Source organism: Passer domesticus, chromosome Z (assembly GCF_036417665.1).
Source record: "Passer domesticus isolate bPasDom1 chromosome Z, bPasDom1.hap1, whole genome shotgun sequence".
Lineage (NCBI taxonomy): Eukaryota > Metazoa > Chordata > Aves > Passeriformes > Passeridae > Passer > Passer domesticus.
The window spans coordinates 47,257,446-47,280,865 of record NC_087512.1 but is presented as its reverse complement, the minus strand read 5'-3'; the positions used below and the strand labels follow the sequence as shown (position 1 = coordinate 47,280,865).

General features: G+C 41.6%; 1 protein-coding gene across 3 annotated transcripts; it reads left to right on the top strand.

The window, feature by feature from the left end:
* Positions 1 to 7,772: 7,772 nt before the first annotated feature.
* CLTA (clathrin light chain A) lies at positions 7,773 to 22,139 on the top strand. Of its 3 annotated transcripts, XM_064403741.1 has the most exons (7): positions 7,773 to 8,044; positions 14,460 to 14,497; positions 16,370 to 16,487; positions 17,845 to 17,956; positions 19,389 to 19,442; positions 20,614 to 20,649; positions 21,696 to 22,139. In XM_064403741.1, the coding sequence occupies exons 1-7, from the start codon at positions 7,837 to 7,839 to the stop codon at positions 21,865 to 21,867; spliced, it is 738 nt and encodes a 245-aa protein (XP_064259811.1). In that variant the 5' UTR covers positions 7,773 to 7,836; the 3' UTR covers positions 21,868 to 22,139. The 3 variants fall into 3 exon arrangements, with proteins under 3 accessions (XP_064259811.1, XP_064259812.1, XP_064259813.1); XM_064403742.1 differs by lacking the exon at positions 20,614 to 20,649; XM_064403743.1 differs by lacking the exons at positions 19,389 to 19,442; positions 20,614 to 20,649 and having other exon boundaries at positions 7,774 to 8,044.
* Positions 22,140 to 23,420: the final 1,281 nt, after the last annotated feature.

The following is a 23,420-nucleotide window of genomic DNA, read 5'->3' as shown; positions in this document are numbered from 1 at the left end:
ATGAGAAATGTGCTGAACTACCACAATACCTGTATAAAATACCTGGTCTTTGGCATCTCTGAACTGACATTTGGAATAAGTAGACACCATCCAGTCTAATCTGGTTGTACTTCAGTTCTACTCTGCAGGAGCAGAGGAGGAGAATACACTCTGTACATTGAGAGCAGAGAGGGAGAGGACTAATACTCTCACTTTTCTGGGAGGTATGTAAATGTAAATTATTACTTTAAGAAGCCTCCATGCAATTGTAAAAGGCGTAAGCCAGAAATAATACATCTGTTGTCAGAGGAACAGTTGAAAAGTGTGTGATGCAGAAACCCGTGACACACAAAACAGTGAGAATAAACAGAATGTTTGTTTGTCAGCTTAGCTCGGGGCTGTCAGTCTTGCCTCAGTGGTGCTGTAGGAGTGCCAGTCTACATCTCAGCCTCCTGGCCTGCCTGGATGACATTGCTCGTCATTGACCTGCTCATCACTACAGTCTGTGGGCTGAGGTCATAGCCAAACCCATTCTCAGCTGGTTTGTATGTGTTAGCCACAAGTTCCCACTGTAAGAGGCACATCTTTCATCTGAATCCAGTTGCTTTCCTCCAGCAGATCAGAGCCCAGGTGTGCTGTTGCAAAGAAATAGATCTCTTACACTTCCCAGTATTAGAAAGAAAACTGAACTCTGACTGGAAAAATAAACATTCACATAGATTCTACTGCCTTGATTACCCAGGGGAAAAAAGTCAAGTTAATGCATTTTGTGATAAGGCATGTAGATTGTCAGAATGTAGATTCACACTTAAACAGGTGAAAGTGGTACAATAGCTCACCTTCTGTATGAAATTCAGTGTTAAACCTGTTGCTGTTTTCGGAGGGAAATGAGAAGATTTTGGCAGATCCAAGAGCTTCAAAAGAGCTTCAAAAGCTCTTGACTTCCCAGTTTTCCATATAGTCAAACTACCTTTCAAAATTCTTCTAAAAATTAATCAAAAAGGTAAAAAGACCCCTCTGTCAATAAAGAATGGCTTTTCCCTTCTTTTTAATTTCCTTACCTTGGACAGAAAGATGCTTATTGCCTACATAGTTGCAATCAGTTTGGTCAGACAGGCTAGGAAGCTATCATCTGTGGAAAATGAATTTTTCTCTCAGGATAGTTCTGTCAGGTGGGCTGACAAGTCTTCCTTTGGATGTAAGAACTTCACTTGCAGCACATTCTACAACAATAAGAAAATGTGAAGTCAAACAAACATGTCATTGCTTTATGGAATCAGAGATTCTGTTTAATCTTTCACTAGTGAGGAATTCAAAATGTTTTTCTGTGAACTTGTTCTTTAAGAGATGAATGGTAATTACCCTTATTCAGGCTCAAGGAATCCTCCTAAATGGCATTTCAAAGATGATTGAGTGGCCTCACAATGACATCAATCATCTACTTTGCTGGCATGGATGCCAGACAAGTGTAGATTAAGCAAATTTAATAATGTAGGAATTTGAGGCTTTTTGCAGGCTTCAGCAGTTCTACATAGTAACTAGAGGTGTTTTTTTGGTTTGTTTGTTTGTTTGTTTTTGGCAATAAGCCTTTATCCTGAAAAGGAGAATCAATGACCTGGCTTGAAAATGTGTTCCAGAAATACCTGCAAATAGGTATTTTTAATTCTGCCCCTACATAGGGCTTTTTCTTCCTGACAATTAATGAGTTTTGTACCAAGAACTAAAAGGAACCCTTCAAGCACGTTCTTCCTTATTTAATACACCTCTCAGAACGCCACAAAAATGTTGACTTCACCATCTTTATGGAAATGCCACATGCTGTAAGAGTTTTTCCTGTGCACTTCCTCTGGCTCCTTTTAGCAAAGCCAATGCTCTTAAGAAAACTAATGGTAAGGCATTAAAAACCTAGCTCTAGTTTCTGTTTTGTTTCTGAGGAAGTAGTGATCCATGGGGAGCCACATACTACTGCTTCAACTATCAGAAAGACACTTATCTCTACATTGGATTTGTATGCACCTAAATCGAACTCTCCACCTTGGATTATGAGTAAATTTGGAGCACCTTATTAGGTCTGTTGAAATAAAACAACCCTAACTTTCAAAAATCTCAAGACTCTGTACCAGACAAATAGGCTGAACCAGAAAAATTGTCTGGAGCAAAGAAACTTTCCCTGGGTGGAGAAGGACCAGTTTAAGGAGCATATAAACAAACAGGTCTTACATACTCCACCAATGACAAAGCTGACTGATGTCTTTGGGAGTCCACCCTTGACAGTCTTTGAAAGGCCATGGCAACTGGGAATGTCCCTCAAGACTGGAAGAGAGCAAGTGTCACACCTGTCTTCTAGAAAGTCAAAAAAGAACATCAGTAGAGCAACAACAGGCCAACCAGCTTCAAGTGAGCTTCTGGGAAGATGACGGAGCAACTAATCCTGGATACCATTTCCAATCTCAGGAAGGACAAAAAGTCATCAGAAGTAGCCACCATGCACTTACGGAGGGAAAGTCATGCTTAACCAACTTGATAATCTTCTACAGTGAGTTGCCTTGCCTGCTGCATGAATGGAGAGCAATGAGACATTGTTTACCTTGGCTGTAATAGGGTTTTAATGCTGTCTTTCACAATGTTCGAACAAGACAAGCTGACAAAGTATGGGATAAATAAATGGATAGTGAGGTGAATTGAAGATTATCTGAACAATCAGGTCCAGAGGTTCTGATATGTGGCACAAAATCAAGCTGGAAGCAAGTTCACCAGCATTATACTTCAGGGCATGATAGTGGAGCCAGTACTGTTGAGGGTCTTCATTAACAACCTGGATGGTGGAGCAGAGTGCTGCTACAGCAAGTTCACATATTATATAAAACCAGGAGGAGTGACTATTACGTCAGAGGGTTGTGCTACCACTGAGAGGGACCTTGGTAGGCTGGAGAATTAGGCAGAGGGGAATCTCATAGAGCTCAACAGTGGGAGACATGAAATCTTACGCTGGGATAAGAATAATTCCAGCCGTCAGTACATTCTGGGGTTTGGAGAATAGCTTGGCAATGAAGGGCCTCGGGGTCTTTGGGAACAAGAAGCTTATCATCTACCAGCAATATGCCCTTATGACGAAAAAGGCCAACAGCATCCTGGGCTGCACTAGGAAGAGCACTGCCACCATTTGAAAGACAGTGATCCTTCCTCTGGATTCAGCACATCTGGAATGCTGAATCCGGTTTTGAGCCCACAGAACAAGAAAGACATGGACATACTGGAGTGAGTCCAGGGCAAGACAACAAAGATCATTAAAGGACTGAAGTACTTTTGTGTTAAGGAGAGGCCTACTATATCCATACAAACTGTTGGCAAAACTTTACTTTCATGGTATTGCTCAATCTATAATTCATTTTCATATAATTTCAAGTATCTTGACCCTGTATTTGCAAACCATCTTTACATTATTCTTGTCATATTACTTACTTACTACTGTTCTGCTCTGGCAGTCTAACTCTCCACTCTGCTCATCTTTGTGCAGCTCTGTGTTTCCTTTAGGTAGGGAACAATGTCTATTCTCTGCTTACTCGGATTCTATTTGAATACCATGCACAGCTGTGATGATTACATACAGCTGTCGGAGCAACAAAAAAGCAGCACAGCGCCACGTGTTTATTAGTTGTAGGTTTGTTCCTTATTTTAGTGACTACTGGCTGTTCCTTGGAAAGCAGCTGTGCCTCTTAACTTGGGAAGTTTGTGTTTAACAGTGTGGACACTACCAACAGTGTCTCTTCATGCCCCTATCTAATTAAGTTCTCACAGCAGCAAATAAGCTTGACAAACTGAAAGCAGTGTGTCTTGCCGTGGTACTGGAGGTCTTGTAGCAGAGGCCACGCTTGTCAATACACATGTGAAATAAGGGGGGCCACTTCAAATCCTCATGCCTTGCAGGTGACTTGATGCACTCAAGGAGCCTCTCTCATGAAAACAAACTGCCTTTCTTCTGGGGATGAGAACTACATATATTTAAAGACTGACTTCTCTTGCACATTGTAGCAATAAACATGTCTCCAGTTTGATTGTCTGAATTTGATTGTCTGAATAGAATTGCTCTTTGGTCTTCCTAGGTATCAGAGTGGGCAGATGGCTTATTTAAGCTGCTACTATCAATATAAGTTATAGGCCCTGGCTTGGCTTTAAATCCAGCCCCATCAAAACAAGGTGAACAGCTGCAGCATGACTCTGTAGTGCAGATGGGCTTAAGCTGAATGGCAGTGACGTATACAAATGTTTTCTTTGTGGGCTTTAGTCTTCATAAACCCATTTAGTAGAACTGTTAATTGTAGCTGTAAGTGCCCAAGTCAGTGTATGTGCAGTGACCTTTAAAAATCTGCTTTGAGGGAGCTTCCAGATTGATGTGAAGTGATGTGCAGGGTAGCTGTTGTGGAGCAGACTGATGCTGGTAGCTTTATGTGCCTCTCAAACCAGTTCCTTTTGGTTTTTGTACCTTGCAAAGGAGTGGCACCATCTTTCTGATACAGGACTCTAGTCATAAAATACTAGGCTCTTATAAGTGCAAAGCTGGGATGTTTTTCTAACGTCTGTCTACAGCTTGAAAGTCACTAGCCATCAGCAGTTTGAGGGAACCTCTTAATCGGTTTCAATGGAACTGGACCAAATCCTAGTCAATGTGTGCTCACACCTTCGACTTCCTGCCAACTGTGGGCTCGTGTGCAGGGAGCTTCTAGTTAGAGAGGCTTCCTGAGAAGTGATTCATGTCCACATGCCAGCTGTGAAATGCCTTTCTCATTTGCATACTTACAGAGTGTTGTAAGGGCTTGCATTTCAATTTTTTTCTCTAGAAATACCAGTTCTACTAATTATTTAATTTCTTGAATCAGAAAGATTTGTGAAAGATTGTGAAAGATTCAGAGAAATCCCACTATTCTGGGATTGCAATGCCTTTCTGTTGCAATGCCTTTCTTAATGTTGGAAGTGCAGAGTTGCAAACCCATATTTTCATAAATGCTCAAAACCATATTTTTAAACTACTTCTACACCAAATCTCAGTGCATATAGAAACTGGAATTAAATTTTATCATCTTTCAAAGAATGGGGAGAAACAGAACAATCCTGACACTCCTTTGTAGTGTGTCTTTTCATATTTCCATAAGGGTTTATTCATCTAACATTTCTGTAATAAACTCTTCTCCTCAGTGTGACACATCAACAAACCACTATGGATAAATAACAAAGAGTATGCTACTCTTATGTTTTGTACTACTCTCTAAGGAGTAACACCTGCTTTTAGAAGAGGAGGTATCTTGACTTCTTATACAGGGTAAGAGAGCAGGAAAATAATAATAGCTTTGTCAGTGCAAGAATACTTCATAGTGCATCTGAATGATAGATGGCATAAAAATCTTTTAATTCATCATCAAAACAGCTCTAATGGCTTGCTGTACTTTTCCTTTCATCTAAAGCAATAACATTCAGTTACTCATTCTGATAGAACACAGAAAATAATTTTCTTGAGCCATTTGAAAAATTGCAATTCTGCTTATATTTCATATTCCTTAATCCCTATTCTGCAATTTTTAGACAAGCAAGTAACCGGATTTGCTTTTCATTTTAAATCACAATGTCCTACTTGTGTTTGTGCCATCAGAAACCCCCCAGAGGTCTAAGAGGCACAGTGGTGAAGAAAAAGAGGAAATAGCTAGACAGTCATCCAAAATTCAGTAGTCATAGTTAAAGGGAAGCAGTGCAATATTCCTTTATTTACATATAAGGAAAGAAGAGTGATGAAAATGAATGTGGGAGTCTCTTCTTAGAAGAACTTGTGGAACAAAGTCAGCAAGTTTCTGTTAGACTATGGCATACACTTCACTTAATTTTTATCATCTCGTGTTGTGAGTTATGGGCCTGTTTACTGCTATTGTTTTTAATTCTTTAGCTTTCCCATGGCAGCTGGAGATTACTTAAAATAAATAACCTTGCTGGTTTTCTATGAGGGATGAAATTCAGGAAAGTCTAGCCTCCTGCCATACCAGATTCTGAGTTTTCAAAGGAAAAACTAGGTACATCTTTTATGTGACTAAATTAGGTGAAGGGAGCTCTCTGTCATACTACAAGAATTTACTTGTGCTTTTTTTCTCTAGCAGATTATATTGATAGGGGGAAAAAGTGTAACTGAACATGTGGTTTATCTCACCCACTAAATTCATGTGGGAAACAATTGTCTTTCAGAGAGTTTAAATTTTTCTCTGAATTTGGCCTCCTTCTGAAATATGTCTGAACTCTTGTTTGGGACTATAACATAAGCTTGGATGGCATTGCCTCTAATATTTCATGAAATGTGCACACAGACTTACAGGCAACATGTAAGTGGAATTAAACAAGTACCTCTTGCGGCAACTGCAACAGCTTGAGGGCTGCCAGCGTCATTTTCTCCTTTCTTGCAGAAATATTTTCCCCTTTCTCTCTGCTATGCCAATAAACTACATACATGGCCAGCAGGTCAAAGGAGGTGATTGTCCCTCTCGCTGCTCATATGAGACCCCACCTGGACTACTGTACACAGTTCCAATGCCCTCAGCATAACACAGACATGGAACTGTTGGAGCAAGTCCAGAGGAGGCCATGGTGTTGCTAAAAGAGGACTGCAGCACCACCCCTACAGAGACAGACTGAGGAAGCTGGGTCTGTTCATCCTGGAGAAGAGAAGGCTGTGCAACCTCCCACTATCTTAAGGGCACTACAGGGAAACGGGAGAGGGAGTCAATGTCAGGAACTGTAGTGACAGGGCAAGGGGTAATGGGTACACACTGAAACGGAAGAAATTTAGGTTAGATATCAGGGAGAAATTCTTTAAGTTTCTCTAGTGGAAGGTGTCCCTACCCAAGGCAGCAGGGGGTGGGACAAGATTATATTTTAGCCCGTTCTAATCCCTTAACATTCTACAATTTTATGATTCCACCTGTTATAAGCCAGATTACAGGAACATGATCAAATTAACTGTCAAAAAATTGTATCAGAAATCACTGCCCTTCTGAACATTTTGTCAATAGCTTCCCAAATTTACACTGGTTTGACCTCATCAATGCCTATAAATGTCTAAAGGCAGGGGTGTCAAGAGCATGGAGCCAGGCTCTTCTTGGTGGTGCCAACCACTAGGACACGAGACAACTGTCAAAAACTGATGCACAGTAGATTTCACTTGAACATGAGAAAGAGCTTTACTGTGTGGGTGACTGAGTATTGGAACAGATTGTCCAGAGAGGGTGTGAAGTCTCCCTTACTGGAGATATTCAAGAACCATATAGACACAATCCCGTGCCAAGCGCTCTGGGATGACCCTGCTTAAGCAGGGAGCTTGAACCACTTGACCCACTGCGGTCCCTACGATCACCTTCTGAGTTTCTGTGACTTAAACTTGCTTATGTCACAGAAGACACCCAAAATCACGAGAGATGTTTTGACACAACCGATGTTTTGGATGTATTCTGCAGGTTCGAACTTGTCTCCAAGTTGCCGACGAACCCGTGGCTTGTCCCAGCGGAGCGCCTGTGCTTTGGCAGGCTGGCAGAGGCCACCCCGGTTCCGCTGCAGCCAGTGGGAGCGGATCCCGACGGAGCGGATCCCGACGGAGCGGACCCCGCTGCTGCCACCCCGGGGCGCGGGGCCGCGCTCCGCCCCGCCCGCTGCTCTCCGGGCACTGATTGGCTCGCGTTCCGCAGTCCCTGCCACGGCCGCTCGCTGATTGGGCAGAGCCGGCGGTGCTCGCCACTCATTGGTGCAGGCGGAGCAGCCCCGCCCTTTCCGCGCTTCTGCCCGGCGTAGGCGCGGTGCGGAGCCGCAGCTGCCTGTCCGCCTTCGCCCATGGCCGACATGGAGCTCTTCAGTGCCCAGCCGCCGCAGCAGCCGCCCGCCGGGAACGGGATGCCCGACGGTGGCGAGGAGGATCCCGCCGCCGCTTTCCTGGCGCAGCAGGAGAACGAGATCGCGGGCATAGAGAACGGGGGCTACGACATCCTGGAGAACGGCGAGGTGCCCGAGGCGCTGCAGGATCCCGAGGGCCTCGGCGCGGGTACGCCCTGCGGGGGCGGCGGTGGCGCTGGGTTGAGGGGTCGCGGGTGCCCTTGTCCCCGGGCGGGGCGGGGCCGGCGGGACCCTGGCCCCGGCGCTCTGCCCCGAGCGGGGCCCGCTGCCCGGGGGTCCCGGGGTGGGTCGGGGCCGTCCTGGGTGCGCTGTGCCCCGGGGCCAGCTACCTCCCTGCTCCCTCGGTTGTGGTTTGTATCCCCTGAAGGTGCCTAAGGCGTGCCCGTGTCCTAATGCGAGCGGTGCTGATCTCGTCTAATCCAGGAGCCCGTCTGAAGGATGGCTTCTGAAAGCTGAGTAAATCCGCCACTTGAGTTTCTGTCTTCAGCGGGGGTGATCTTAGTCTTAAAGCATAAGAGCAGTTAAGCTAATGTTTAATTTTACTAAACCTTTAGCCTTTGTTCCTTGGTAACCTTTGTACTGAATGGAGCAAACCCGAGACTGCAGAACCCGCGCTTGGAGAAGGGTGGGAACAGTGTGTTGATAAGTATGGGTTGTGGTCTAATGGTGGCTAAAGCAGCCCAAAATAAACACTTCTCCTTATGAAAGGTTTTAACTGAAGCCTGAGTGGAAAGGGGTTGATATTGCAACACTCTCAGAAGACTTTGCTTCTACTTGTCACCAGGGCCACAGGGACATATTTGCTCTCACGTGACATCCCTTTGTCACTGCAGTAGGATGCCACTCTCCATCAGACTGAGTTGAATAACTGCTCCCCAGGTCATTGTTGGAACATCTTTAGAATTAAGTCTTCATTTTGCAACCTGATATCAGAAATTACTGAAGTGTCTTATGTATGAGGTGGGAAGGTTTGTAGTGTCTCCGTCAGTAAAGTTTGTCTAGGTAAAATGGGTAATGGAGACCTTCCAGTGCTTATTTAGAGGTAGCACTGCCCTTAACATCAGCTCACTCATAAGGTCCAAAACATATGCATTCCATGCTCCTGAAAAAAAAGGTATTTACTGGGGACTATTTTGCTCCAGCACAAGAACTTGAGGATAACTGTTATCAGAACACCATCCTGTTTTGGTACCATACATAATTTGACTTCCGTATTCTATGTATGGTGCAGAAACAGACACAATGGTCACTTCCCTTCTTACTTTCAGCAGCCTTAGACAAACATCATGCCTTGCATGGGCTTTATGTTCCAAACAGACTGGAGCATTAAAGCGGCTGTTTGAAAACTAATTTAGTTGGGAAAAAAAAAAAAATATCTATCATTGACCTTTCCACAATGGACTAGAACAGCTAGAAGAGTATGTTTTCTGCATACATGTAGTGATGACTGTTGCAAAGTGTTTCTTTGTCAAAAAGTTGATTTGTTCAATGCTTCTAGATTGGTTTGATATTTAGAAGTAGTTCTTAAACTGCCTTTCAAACACCTTTTCTCAAGTCATGTAAGTTGACTTGTCGCAAAGTGCAAAAGGGTTATTGGAGAACTTTAGGAAGAAGTTAATAAAATAATAAATACGATATTAAGATCCAAGGATCTGGGAACTCTAGGCCAGGAACTGTATGCCATCTTGCTTTCTTTTATGCCCTGGGATTGCATTTGTGCTCTGGCCTGTTAAACAGGTGTGGTAGGTGATGCTTGTGGACTTGTGGTGACCCTGTTTTTTAACAGAACATTGATCTTTGTTGACTGTCAGAGCCTGTGCACTCTCTCTCTATGTTAAAAAGCACAGGCTGCAGTCATGCAAAATGTACTGGTTCAGACATGGTGACAAATGATCTAATGACTTCTGTTTCACTTGTGTTGCATTTCTTATCATCTGGTGAGTACCTTAATAAATATCAGACAGTTGTAATCTCTGGCATATTAGCTCATTAAACTCTTCTGTAATTGAATAGGTGAATGCAAATTTCTTCTTGAAACAATGCAAGTTCTTATGTAAATCCTTAAAGCATCATGACCAGGGATTTGTGGATTTACTTTTTTTAACTGTAACCTTTCTTGAACTCCTTATTTACAGGTCTGTTGGATAAGGTCTTTCTAAGTACTGGGCCAAAAATACTTGGGCAGCTCTCAACTGGAGTTTGGAGATCTTAACTTCAGATGTAGTCACAAGTAGTCATCAGCTTCTTGAAACACACTTTTAAGAATCATAGTTTCTCATCAACAAACAGTCTTTCAATTTCAGTGTCTTGGTAAATGATTAGACAAATACATGGACAGAAGTGAGCTTTCATGAATTGAAAATATAAATATTGGGAATTCTGTTAATTGTCATAATGGTGGATACTGGGTGAGTATGAGAGGGATGGTGGAATGTTTCCAGGCTTGTGTGTCTCACACAGCATCATTGCATGTTGCCACGATCAGGGTTGGAATGCTGATCCAGGTCTGATCCAGTAGGCCATTCATTATGTAAATAGCTATGCCATTCAAGCTGCCTAATCTTATTTCACTTGGAAGGTGAAGCATAATCCCTGCTCCAGAAAACAGAGAGTACTGTATAAATCAAGTAATACAATGCTGTTGCTGAGGTATGGGTAACGTGATGTCTTATGACATTTCTTTCTCAGTGATGAATCAATGTCCATGTATTTGCAGCGAGATTCTGACAATAGTATGTCTTGAGGTTCACTTACTATGTTCGCTGAGCAAAAGTGGAAGCGTTCAAGGGGAAATGTGTGGTTTCTAGATTCTGTATGCCAATACAAACCATTGTGGCAGTTTGTTAAGTAGCTTCTTATGCGGAATTTCATTCAAAGACAAGCAGTTATATATGTTAACAATCGTACAAATACACACGTTTAATGTAGGCTGACTAGTCCCAAACATTGCTTTTAGATTTTCATGCTCTGTAAGTTTTATATAAACTTGACTGAATTATATTTCTCTATCTTCGAAAGATCTTCATGAGCCTCTAGCAATTAAGAAAATTGTGTCTGGTGGTTTGTCTAGGTATTTCATTGAATAGCCTTTCAGGAACTGAGTATCAATTTGCTTCAAAATTGTTTAGGAAAAAATGGATTCCTCCTGTCTCTGTAGTTAGCACCACAGACAGAAAGAGTTCTTGTCTGTGACTGTTGATTTTTTTCTTAATTGTTTGAACAGCCATTGGACTGGGTTTTGCTATGCAGTCAGCATCTGAGGCTTCAGAGCCCCATAAGACAGCACTGATAAAGGTATGATAATGGAATGGTATCTGTCTAGCTTGTCTTAGTGATGCTGCATTATTATGAAGTCAGGACAGAATTTATTTTTTTTCCAAGAGAGTACTAGTGGAAATGTACAGAAGGTGGAAGTTACAGAAGCTGTTGCATTGGAAAATTATAGAAGCTGTTATGGCACAGTGTTATTGCAGGTGTATTTTAATTCTAGCCTATTGATTATGTTGAAAATGAGGGAACTCATGGGTTTTGATAGGACAGCAGATTAAACTAAAACACTGGAAAGAAGCACTCTTCCTGAACTGCTTGCATTTATTTTGCGCACAGGCATGAGAATGAATTATGTCTAGAAAAATTACTTCTTCCGCAGGTTTTTGCATAACTATGTAATGAAAAGTTTTGTACAAGATTCTTCTTTCTTATCATGTTATGGGTTAGAGGTGGGTAAAAGGAAAGCATGACTGTGCCTAAAAGAGAAAGGATGGTAAACTAGGCCTTGAGTGGTGAAGTTACTTAACCTTATGTCAGAATATATTAAACTTTATGTTCTTCTGTTGCTTTAACTGGAGCTGCTAACTAGTTGAAAGTAGCAGCACTTTGAATGCTTATTGTTTACAAGAGATGCTGAAGGTAACTCATAAAAAATACTTCTATTTTAAAAGAGTATTAAAAATGTTTCAGTGTACTGCAAAGCCCTGCTTCTGATGTTTCAGGTAACAATCCTCTTTTGCATTGAGAATAAGACTTTGGAGAGGCTGGGAAACAAGGCTAAACTAACTTCCTTTTAAGCCAAGTGATACTGAATGCTAATAATTATAGTAGCAGCCTTCAGAATAGTTGATCATCATGGTGATAAATCTCTGAGGCCATATATTGACTTCTAGGACTGAAGTAACAAAATGGTTTTTGTATTTATCTTCAAACTGCCCAGTCTTTTATTTTGTAACTGTAGTAAATGTGGAGGGCATTAATGCTTGCTTTCTGTTTCTGGCAAGCTTGGGTGTTGTATCTCCTGTGCATGCAAGGCAGCTGATACGACTTATCCTCTCCAGACTCTAAAAGGTGTCTGTGTTGCTGTATGAATGTTCATTATTACCATATTGTCAGCATGTGTTGCAGAACTGTAGATTTTTATATGTGTTCACTGCAACAGTGCCCTTAAAAATAAGAGTTTATTTTAAGTTCAGAAGCAAACAACAAGGAGTATGGATCATTGCTAACTGAGATGGTTCTAAATAATGTGGATTTTGACTTCAGGAGATACAGTATTACGATAGAATTGGATGGACTCTGAATGCAGTAGAGGAGTCTCGCTGTTCATAGCTGCTGAAAATGTTAGGACAGTACTAGCAGTATTTAGGCTTTTTCTGTGGGAAGCTTATGAAATTACATGTTTGTGTGAACAGAAACATCTGATACGCGACTAGCATTGATTACTGATATGAAGGCTGGCAGTCAGTTTTTCTATACTTCATACTTAATTATGCAAGTGTGAAGACTGGAGAGCTGAAATGAAGGAATGTTTGACTGTTGGTCTTGTTCCAATTAGCACAATTGCATTGGCATACGACAGCATGCTGGTACAGTTCTGTTTCCTCTTCTGCTTGTGATAAGCTCAGTCAGCATGCTGACTCTGCAGCTTAATTGCAAGTTCTAGGGAGCTCAGACCAGATGGGAAATTTGTTCTAACACTGCTAATGCTTCTAACCTGGGTGCCCTCTGGAAACTTAATTCAGTGGCTGTTTCTATGCAGAACAAAAATGGCCCTTAGACAAAGCTGTGTGTTTCATTTCAGGCACAGCCTTAAACAATGATGTTGTTTCTTTTACCTGCCAGCCTGAGTAGTGAAGACCATAATTAATGTTTTTTGGTGTGACAAGAAAAACATATTATCACTGTTCTTGGAAGTATCCTCAAGATTTATGACGACACTTCCATCAGCCCTCTCACCCAGCTGATGACTTCAGTCTTTTTAAAGGCCTCCTGTACTTTGCAGAGGAGTAGGAATCCGACAAAGTAGCAATATCTTTCAGTTGTGGGAGTCTAGTTATAAAATACCAGTTTCTCATAACTGAAAAGCTATTTTTTCTTAATTTGAGTTTTCCCCTGCAAAAGTTAGTAACTATGTTCTTGGGGACTACTATTCTCCAACTTAACTGCCATTCTTGAACTGGTGAATTTACAGTCCTCTGCATAACACAGTTAATGATTGCTCTTCAGGGCTCAGAGATAAATACTTAAAACACTTGCCTAGTTCACTGATAAAGGAATATGAAGAACTTCCTGTGTGCCATTCACTAGAATTATGAAACTGGTGAGTATATAGCCACAAACAAGAGGATACAGCAGCATAACCTGCTTAGTTTTAGGTCAGTCAGCTATCTGTTTTTAACAAAAAAAAATCTGGTGCAAAATAAAGTGATTTTTCTGCTTACTGTTTGGTACAGTCACTTCTTTCACTGAGGGGTGTATTATGGTGGACACACTTTTGTGTGATTACCACGGTGGTATGAGTAACACGAGTACTTGGCATATCACACAGACAGATGTGAGGTGGTGATGCTCCAGGGAGATGCTCTGCTGAAATTTAGCAGTTCCTAAAAATCTTGGTGTATTTTGCATAGTTCAGAGATTTAAATAGTTTCAAAAACTTAAAAGTTTCACTCACAACTGGTATTAGTTCCCTATGGCTGAATGGCCACTGTCACTTCAGAGATAATAATGCTGCAATTGAAGTAGGAGCTATCAGGCATGTCATCACAGATGGTAGCAGAAAGGTGACTTTGCTAGGAATGTTAGCTGTCTCTTTGAGCTAATTAGGAGATAACAACAATAGGATAAGAATTACCAATTGTTGCCTGCAGCATTGGTAATCTTCCAGGTAGACACTAAAAAACTGGTAGTCATCCTTCTTAACTTCAGAACAGTTGTATAGTTGTCAGCTTCTAAGAGAGGGAGGACAGAGTGGGAGTAGCTTTAGAACACAGTCTGTAGCAGCTCCTCAGCAGTATCAGCTCTGCTCTTTGTGTTGTTAAAAGCAGGATCTCACAATGAAGAAATGACCTTGTATTTCTGGTTCCGCAGAATGGTGGCTCACTTGGTTTTTCATGCCTGTCTGGAAAAGTGCAGGGAGAAGGAAGTGTCCCTGCAGGGTATCGAGTTACATTCACTTTCACAGTTCCCATGTTACCTACTTTAGTAAAGCTTTCCATAGAAGTTACAGCAATCAGTAAATCTGGCTGTTCTGTCTTTCTCAAATGACTAAACAAGTCACCTCTTTACAGATGCCGTTGGTGGAGTGGTTAACGGGAATGTCTATCAGGTAAGATAGAAGTATTCTGTACTTAGAATGTGCTGTTCTACTCTGAGAACTTTACCTTAATATAGAATAATACTTCCTGTTTCTTGTCTTTATAGTAATTTTGTCTCATGTCTGAGGAGGGTCTTCTGTACTGGTAGCTCATCTCATGGAGTTGTCAGTCTTCTTAATTATGCCCATCCTCTGAACTTAGAGGCCACTTAAAGCAGCGTTCGTTTTGAAATATGGCTTAACAGTAGCTAAGCACTGTAAAGCAGACTGTTAGGCTCTGTGATACAACTTTAGATTGATTTGCATTGGCTGCTAAGCTGAAAGTGTGCTCTGATTACCTAGTTTAAAGAAGAGTTTTCAGATTTGCTTGCTCTTTAAAGATAATTCATGCATCCTGGTTGTCTTATCAAGATAGTCTTACTGAAAACATTATACATTTCTTAGTGACATGAAGATGTATGAAATTAAGCTGATGGCTAAAAATCACAGTATGAGCTCAATCACAGTATGAAAGCATGTTAGACAGCCATGGTGATGAGAAAAGGAGGAGATACCTGCTTTATTGGTGTCAGGGAGGAATGAGGCACGCTAAAACAATTGCTTTGTTGTAACTGAATTTCACATCAATTTGTCCCCGGCATGGTCATTGCCTGGTGTCACAGTTGGCTTGTTAGCCTGATTAAATGAATGCTTGGGAAGGAAGCAACACGTGAGCTTGTCCTCAGAGTTTTGAGTGAATGCTGAGCTTTGTGGAGACACAAGCAGCTTTCACTGCTGCTGACATTCTTATACCCTCAGCATTACTGTGAGGTTGATGGGACAACCTGTATTTTACAGGCCTTTTGCACTACCTTGAACAACAGAAGGTGGATTTCCCTCTTTAGATACCTTGATTTTGTATTTGGAATTCTGAGAGATCAGTTGCTTTGGTTGATGGAGCTTTCTCTTAATCAGAAAGAAGACTCTGAATGGGCTGTACATAACTTAAGTTTTAGCTCCCTGTAACTAGATGGCCCTGCAGCTGGCCATGTTATTTTGCTTTGGATGAAATGTGAAGCCTAGTGGTGTTACACCACCCTAGCATCTTCTCTTTGCATTATTCCTTCATTGAAGGCTATGGGATGGCCAGAGAGGGGCAAGGTACAGCCAAATATGTGCTCAGCTGCAATTGACCCGGTACTCTTAGGACTGGCATTTCTTAACTCTCTTAGGGGTAGGATGGAGCAATGAAAGTTGTTAAACTTGGAGTATCTTGTGTAGCAAATACCGCAATATTCATTAGTTTTGAAACCTTGTGTATTAATGTTAGCCCTATTCATTTCAAGTCTTTGAGATGTTACATTGTGAAAAGGATGCTAGTACTCTCATTGTTCTGATGATTAAATATTGAAATGCCTCTTGTTTTATAAGCTGCATACAGCAATCCAAATTTTGTAATGTGGTATGCAAGTGTCTCTTGAAGTAGACAAATAAACTGCAAAGAATGTTTTGTACTCCTGTGCACAAAACCATAGAGAAAAGTATTTCACAGAAAATATTTGAGGTGAGATGAACTCTGGCCTACAGCTCTGTAGTGAGGAGCTAGGCATTGTCTTCTGCGTTCTGCAGGCTTAGTGCTCTGGCACTAAGTGTTTGTGGCACTTGTATTTCTAGTTGTCTCGAATTTTTGTTTGATACCTGATTTCTGGAGGAAGTCCTGTGTTAATTTCCTTTGATTCTTTTGTAATTTGTAGCAAGATGTTTTTAATGGTGGAAATGTGTTATAACATCAAATGAATGTGTTATTGGCTCAGTTCAAATAGAGTCTAATTTTATATAGCTGGCGGGCAGTTATCTGAAATCACTTGTACTGCACAAATGACTTCCCTATTCCTTTCCTCCAAGGGGAGTAATGGTCCCACAGACTGCTATGCTGCCATCTCCCAAGTAGATCGACTGCAGTCAGAACCAGAAAGTATTCGTAAGTGGAGAGAGGAGCAAAAGGAGCGCTTGGAGCAACTTGGTAAGCATGGTATTTGTTGAGTAACCTATTGTCAGCTTCTCTCAGACTGGGAGAGGTGGGGGTGTTCTACCTGGAGAAGGCTTCTGGCTGACCTTAGAGCAGCCTTCCAGTACCTAAAGGGGACCTACAGAAGAATTGGAGGGGGAATTTTTACAAGGGTGTGTAGTTTACAAGAGGTGATGGCTTTAAACAGAAAGAGGGTCGATTTGGATTAGTCATTAGGAAAAAATTCTTTATAGTGAGGGTGGTGAGGCACTGGCACAGGCTGCCCAGAGAAGCTGTGGATGCCCCATCCCAGGCTGAATGGGGTTTTTGAGCGGTCTAATGAAGGATGTCTCTGCCCACAGCAGGGCAGGTGGAACTAGGTGATCTTAAAGGTCTCTTCCAACTCAAGCCATTCTATGATTCTTAAGCAGTACAATTCTGAACCATGGCACTGCCTTTTCAGAGTCTTAATATACTTCCTGAGTTCAAGGAGCAAGTCTGGATGAGTCTTCTAGTAAGCAGACTTAAGACTGATGTGGGAGTCAGCAAGGAAATGGCTCTCTGAGCCTTTACTTAGGAAAAACCTTTACTTAGATGACCTGACAGAAAATGAAAAGCTTTTGTAAGCTTTGATGATAATAAATACTGCAGGCATTAGTACGTCAAAGGATAAAGACTATTCATTTTGTAATTGCTGAGGCCGTCTGTTGTCACATGGATCTTAATCTAATAACTAAATTAAGAAAATAATGGATTATTAACTAAACTAAATACAGCTATCAAATGCAGTGGTACCTACCCATGGACAATGTCTAAGAGACTACAAACTGGTGTGCTTCCCACTTATATGGTGGAGGAGCCTTTGCTTGAAATGGTTAGGACAGAACCTTCTGTAAAATGTAGTTCTGGATAGAACTGACCATTTTACTCCTCTTTTTTACTAGTTACAGCAGATGAGGTTGTCCTGAATTGTAGGCTGTGTGTAAAAGTATGTGGAGTGCCAGGTTCTTTTACTTTGCCTAAGTATGGAGGCTTTCCTAAACTTTGTTCTAGCACTGGCATAGCAAGATGACTATTTCTGGTTTGAGCAGTTTGCAGACCAATAGATTTACTGAATCTGAACTACTCTGCAAAATGGCTGTCCTAAACTGAAGTGGACTGTCCCAGTTATGCAGCACAGGAGTTCTGTTCAGCTAATCCTCTGAATGTTTGTAGTATTTAGAGTTCTCATAAGTCTAAATCAGGAAATCTCCTAACCTTACCTGGTGAAGCAACTGTCTGCACTAGAGTGCACCCTGAACCATCAGTTGAAATGTTTGCAGGATGCATTTGAATACAAACGTGACTGACAAAGCAATTCTTAAATCTTCAGATGCAAACTCACGAAAGCAGGAAGCAGAATGGAAAGAGAAAGCAATTAAAGAATTGGAAGAGTGGTATGCAAGGCAAGATGAAAAGCTCGAGAAAACAAAAGCCAGTAACAGGTAAAGTTTTTCCTGCCATCAGGAGAGTTATGGTTGTAGTTATGAAAATAATTGCGAAGGGAGGTGAGAATACTTTTTCTGTGTCCTAAGGCAATAGTCCTTCAGATCATTAAAGTAAACACTCCTACTACCTAACTTTTTAAGTTTTCTTTGATAATGTAGATTAAATATCCAGGAAGCATTAAGATAATGATGATGAAGTATTACTGAAGACTCCTTAGCACACGAAGCTTGAACATGGCCAGAAAATAGTTTCCTCTACCCACTTCTTGTCATGCTCCCAGCTGCACAGACCTTCAGTGTCTGCAGTTACCTACCCTGAGACTAGCAATCTTACTTGCTTACTTTAGAACATATGGAAGTGGCATTCTAGTTAATCTTTGCTGCAGATAATTTCATTAAATATCTTATAATCTTCTGCTGCTCTTTTTGGAAGCAGTTCAGAAATAACATGACTCAGTTCTACTGAGTTCTAATAGTAGAACTCAGTTCTACTAGTGAAAAACTAAGTGCTGACTGTATCTGTAGTGGTTTGAATTGTCTGATTATGGGTCCTGTGATAGAAAGTGATGATTTGGTTGCTGGAATAGTAAACTCTTAAACTTTCTTAGAAGTTCCGTGTGGAATTTTGACTTAAGCTACATGAAGGTAAAAGTGATAGGACTGACTTAATGCCTCTTAAATCTCTACTTCATTCTATGCAGGTAGTCATCAAGATGGCTTTATATTTTGGGAACTCACAGGGTTCAAGATGGACTGCTGTTTTGTTCATTCTGTTGTTGTTTTTTTGTTAGTTAGTTTTTTTGAAATAGCACTTTTCTTATCAAAATGGCCATCAGGTTTGTCTTTAATAAATAAAGTGCTAGGTAGACTACTCTCCTTTCTAAAGGAAGAAAGAAGGCCTACACTGCCTTCAGAATTATGGATTTGCCACTTCCTTAACATTCACTGAGGAATTCACTACTGTTTGGTTGAGTGAAGAAAGGGAAACAGGATTAGTACTGTCCTAGTTGGTGGCCAGAGTTCATGGAAGCTTTATTATGGCCAGAGTTTGAGTGCAGGATATGGAGTTTGGAGCAGGGCTCGTTAAACAGGTGTTGCACAGAAGTGCTTGGCATTCTCATCACCCTGGTGAGATCTCTTGCCTGATGGTAGTTTCTGTCCTGTGGGAGTAGTCTCATGATAACATTGGGGCTCTAGGCCTCAGCTAGCTGATCCAAACTTCTAGGATGTAGAAGAATTTCTGTGTTCCCCTCTGACCAATGGCTTAATTGATCCATTCCATGTGGTAACTGCTTTCATGTTACACTAAGTCTAGGTGATGCAAGGTTAACGTGCATGTTAAAACTGCCTCCAGCTGTGTTCCGTACTTCTCATCCTTCTCTCTTTTCTCCTGCCTGCTTGCCTGCCTGTTGGACTACTTGCTACCTAGGGTGGCAGATGAAGCTTTCTACAAACAACCCTTCGCTGACGTGATTGGTTATGTGTATGTTGCTTAACTACTAATTCTGTTTGCCAGTTAACATGATAATAAGCAGGATCAGAAATAGTGCTGAATGTCTGAAGGTGCCTTCTGAGTATTTACTTTTTGGACCACTTCTGGTCTGCAGTATTAAGTGCAGTTCTCCTGTGTGCACTGCACAAACGATAGCACTTTCAGATTAAGTCATGTTAACGTATGTAGCACTGGAATTATGGTAATGACTTCAGTACTCTTTAGACCTAAGGGTTTACAGTTGTTTCCAGGCCAGTGAACATTAGCAAGATGCTTTGCTGGGGATGTGGGTTAGTGCCTGTAGTTTCACATGGATGCTGTATTTGCCCTTCCACAGAGAAGCAGTGTTTAACTCTGTAATAGGCAATGACCACCTGCTTTGCCTATATATCAGAAAAACATTCAAGCAATGCTTGCACATAAAGGTTCACAAGAAAGCTAGGGAAGATAGAAAGGAATTGCCTGACATGAATCAGGGCAGAAAATGTGCATGCATGTAGATATAGGAGGCTGTTAGAGAGCAGATGGAAAGTACAAGATGGTGGCATTGGGAAATCAGTGTAAACTGCTGGGAAGACATTTAGGAGCAGTGAGATGTTTTGCCAGCCTAATAGGTCAGTGAAAACAGAGCTGTGACTTTCAAGCCCCAGTGAGTGTGCTAGTTTCTGAGGGGTAGAAGGATTGCAATGTTTGTTGGCTTGTTCATGTATTTTAATTTCTTCCCTTAATTTGTAGACTTGAATTGAAAGATGGCCATGTCACAGATTCTAAGGTGACACCTTTAGCAGGTGTACTGGTGAGCCGTGTTGTGGCTTTGAGTGCATTAATACTGAAGGTTTAGTGTGAAATTCACAGCTAACTGTAGGTGGATGCAAACCAAGACTTGTGAAATGATGGATTTACAGGTGGTGTTTAACTTTTCTGAAATCTCCTGGAGTTGGTTTTGTTAGATTTTTTTTCAATAAAATCCTTATTGTTATATGTCCAATGCAAATGTGCAGTGTAAGTGCTGCATAATAAAACTGGCTGCCTGTTTCCTGAATGTAGGCTAAGCTACTAGTGCATGTTCAGCCAGCTAATCATCTGCATTAAACTCATTCTCATTTTCTATATCTGACTTAAACTTTCTCTCCTTGTTTCTTTTCTTCTCTTCACCTTTAAGCACAAACATAAATCATCCTTGCTACAGCCTAGAACAGTTAAGTAAAAAAAATCTTCACTGCCCCTTAAAAGTGTCATGTCACATAAAGTAGCAGTGTTGTAGTGATCCTTGTCTTCAGTGGTGTCTGTAATCTTATCATCCCTGTGAATAGTGCTGAACCCTCATGGGAGAGTCATTGTCACTGCTTTCTCTGTACTGCTTGTTGGAGTAGATGGATTTGGTTTGATCTCTTGATGCTTACTGCTTCTGCACTCAGGCAGCTACCAGGGCCCACAGTTCATGTAAACTAGATGCTGAAGTGTTATCCCTGCATTGAAGCAATGCTATTGGCAGCATAGAAAAGCCAAAATAATACAGCTGGGAAGCCACTGGCACTATCCAGTGCATAATGTACAAAGCCTTCTTAGAGTCTCCTTAGGGTGAGAGCAGGGGAGATCTGTTTGTTCTGTGAGGTGGCCTCAAACAAGTCATCTCCTCTGCCAATATACGCTGTAGTCTATTGCACTCACAAGCATGGGATTCCTGAATAAAATTCCTTATGATTCGTGCTGCTTCATTACAGCATTGGGAATCATCAGCAGATAGTTTTATGATGGCCTGTAGGCCTTGGGGCTGATTTAAATCCTCAAATGGAATTTGTTTAAGACATGCTTGCAGGCAGTTGTAAATTTCCAGTTGGCAAATGTCCAGTATAAGCCTTCAAGTGGAAGAGGCTTAACTGGTTAAGACCTGGGCATTTCTCCATAAATAAAATGCCTACATAGAAGTACCTTACTTCCTGGAAGCTTGTGTGGCGACTCCTTAGGCAAAGACTCAATAAATATTCTTAAAACCAAACACCTGTATTCCAACATTTTACACAATCCTCTGCGATCCTCTGCACTGCTTGTGCATAGCGTACTACTGCAATCTACTTTCATCTCCAGGACTGGGGCAGTGGGAGCTTATGTGGCCATAATGTCCACAAGCAGCTGTCAGGTCACATTTCTTATGAAACATGCTGAAAGAAACTGCATCCTGTAAGAGGGAAGGAGTGCCTTATATGCTGGGCATTAACACAAGGTGCATTGCATTGCTTTTAGGGCAGCTGAAGAAGCCTTTGTGAATGATGCAGAAGAAGTTTTTCCCGGCACTGAGTGGGAACGTGTGGCTCAGCTCTGTGACTTTAACCCCAAGTCTAGTAAGCAGGCAAAAGATGTGTCCCGCATGCGTTCAGTCCTCATCTCGCTCAAGCAGGCTCCCCTGGTTCGCTGAAACAAAGGTCGATGGAGACACTACAAATGCAATATCTTAACCTTACTCAGAGAAGCTATGTTTGCAGTAATTTGATTAATTGTTTCAATGTGTATTTTTGGACCACATCATGATGTATCTAGAGCTGATCATCGTTTGATTGCATGTTCTTCCTGATGTTTCCTTTCTGTGTCTGAAATGGGAGAACCTCCAAAACTGTAGTCTCCGTGCTGTTGTGCACTGAGGTGTCACTTCCTACATTACTGATATTAAAGATCTGTTAAACAGCAAAATGTGTTGACTTTGGATGAATTGAGAAAGTCTCCTGCTTCCTTTTGGCAGAGGGAGTTTGAATTAAGTGTGAGTAAACATTTCTCTTGATTGGTAGTGATTTCACCTTGCTGGTGGAATGTCCAGCCAGCAGTGCTTCTGGTCTCTGCAAGGCTGTCCTCCTTGTTTCTTTAAGCTTTCTTAAAGCTCTTGAGAGCTTTAGTTTAAAAACTTCTCCCCTATCCAATTTATCACACTAGACAGCAGCTCAAGAAAACTTAAACAGCAGGCTTGTTCAGCTTATCTTGCTTCCAGTGGGACTGAGGTTGCTGCCTCCTGCAGGTAAGTAGTTCTGTGTAATTTTCTGCTGTCACTCTGGCTGCCTGTTTGAGGCTCAACACACAGGAGAGGGCACCGCACAGTTAAGACCTTTGGTATTCTACTGCTTATTGTGTTCCGCTAGATTTTCAATGCTGTCTTCATATGCAAAGATCTGTGTTGTAGAGGCTGTTTGGATGTTTTTGAACTGTGTGCACTTGTCCTCACTGATCTTTGCAGACACTTCCTCATGCTAGGGTGGTGAACTGGAGAGTTAGAGCAAGTCTTCCCTTCTCTTACTCTCCTTCTTACTGCTGCCCATCTCTTGGATGGAGCTCTGTCTGCCAAGGTTGTTGAATCTGAAATAAACTGATCTAGAAAAATCTCTGTTCTGCTTCCTTTGCTCACCCAGCAGTCACAGGAGCTGTATTCTAGCCTTGCTCTGTTAAACCTTACCTTAGCTGTCTGTCTTCCTAAAGTAATCTGTTCAATCTCCTATGTTATTCCACCATGTTTATCAAAGACACAGTATCTTAACTAGTATATAGCAAAATTGCTTTAATACCTTTTATATACAAGCTGGAAGGTTACTCCAGGCAGTTTGGAAGGGGTTGCAGATGCAGACTATGATGGACCAAGACTCAGGATGTTACTGCACTGCAGTTGTCTTACTAGCAACTGCTCCCTTTGGTGGGTAAGGTAGTCAATAAATGGTTTCCAGTTGGGCTGCAGAGTTAAGCTGTACCTTAACTGTTAAGCTGCTAAGCTGTACCTTACTGTTGTCTGTAACGACTGGACCTACTCTCCTCTTTGCAAGTGTATTCACACACTACTGATGGGTGGTCATGAGAATGATAGTAGATTACTAGTCTGAAAGCTTGATTCCCTGGAAGATCAAGGCAAGAAGATATCTTCTGAACTGCACAAGGGTATGGCAGGTGAGTCCAACAGGATTGAAGCACAGAGGAAGTCCATACAATACTGAT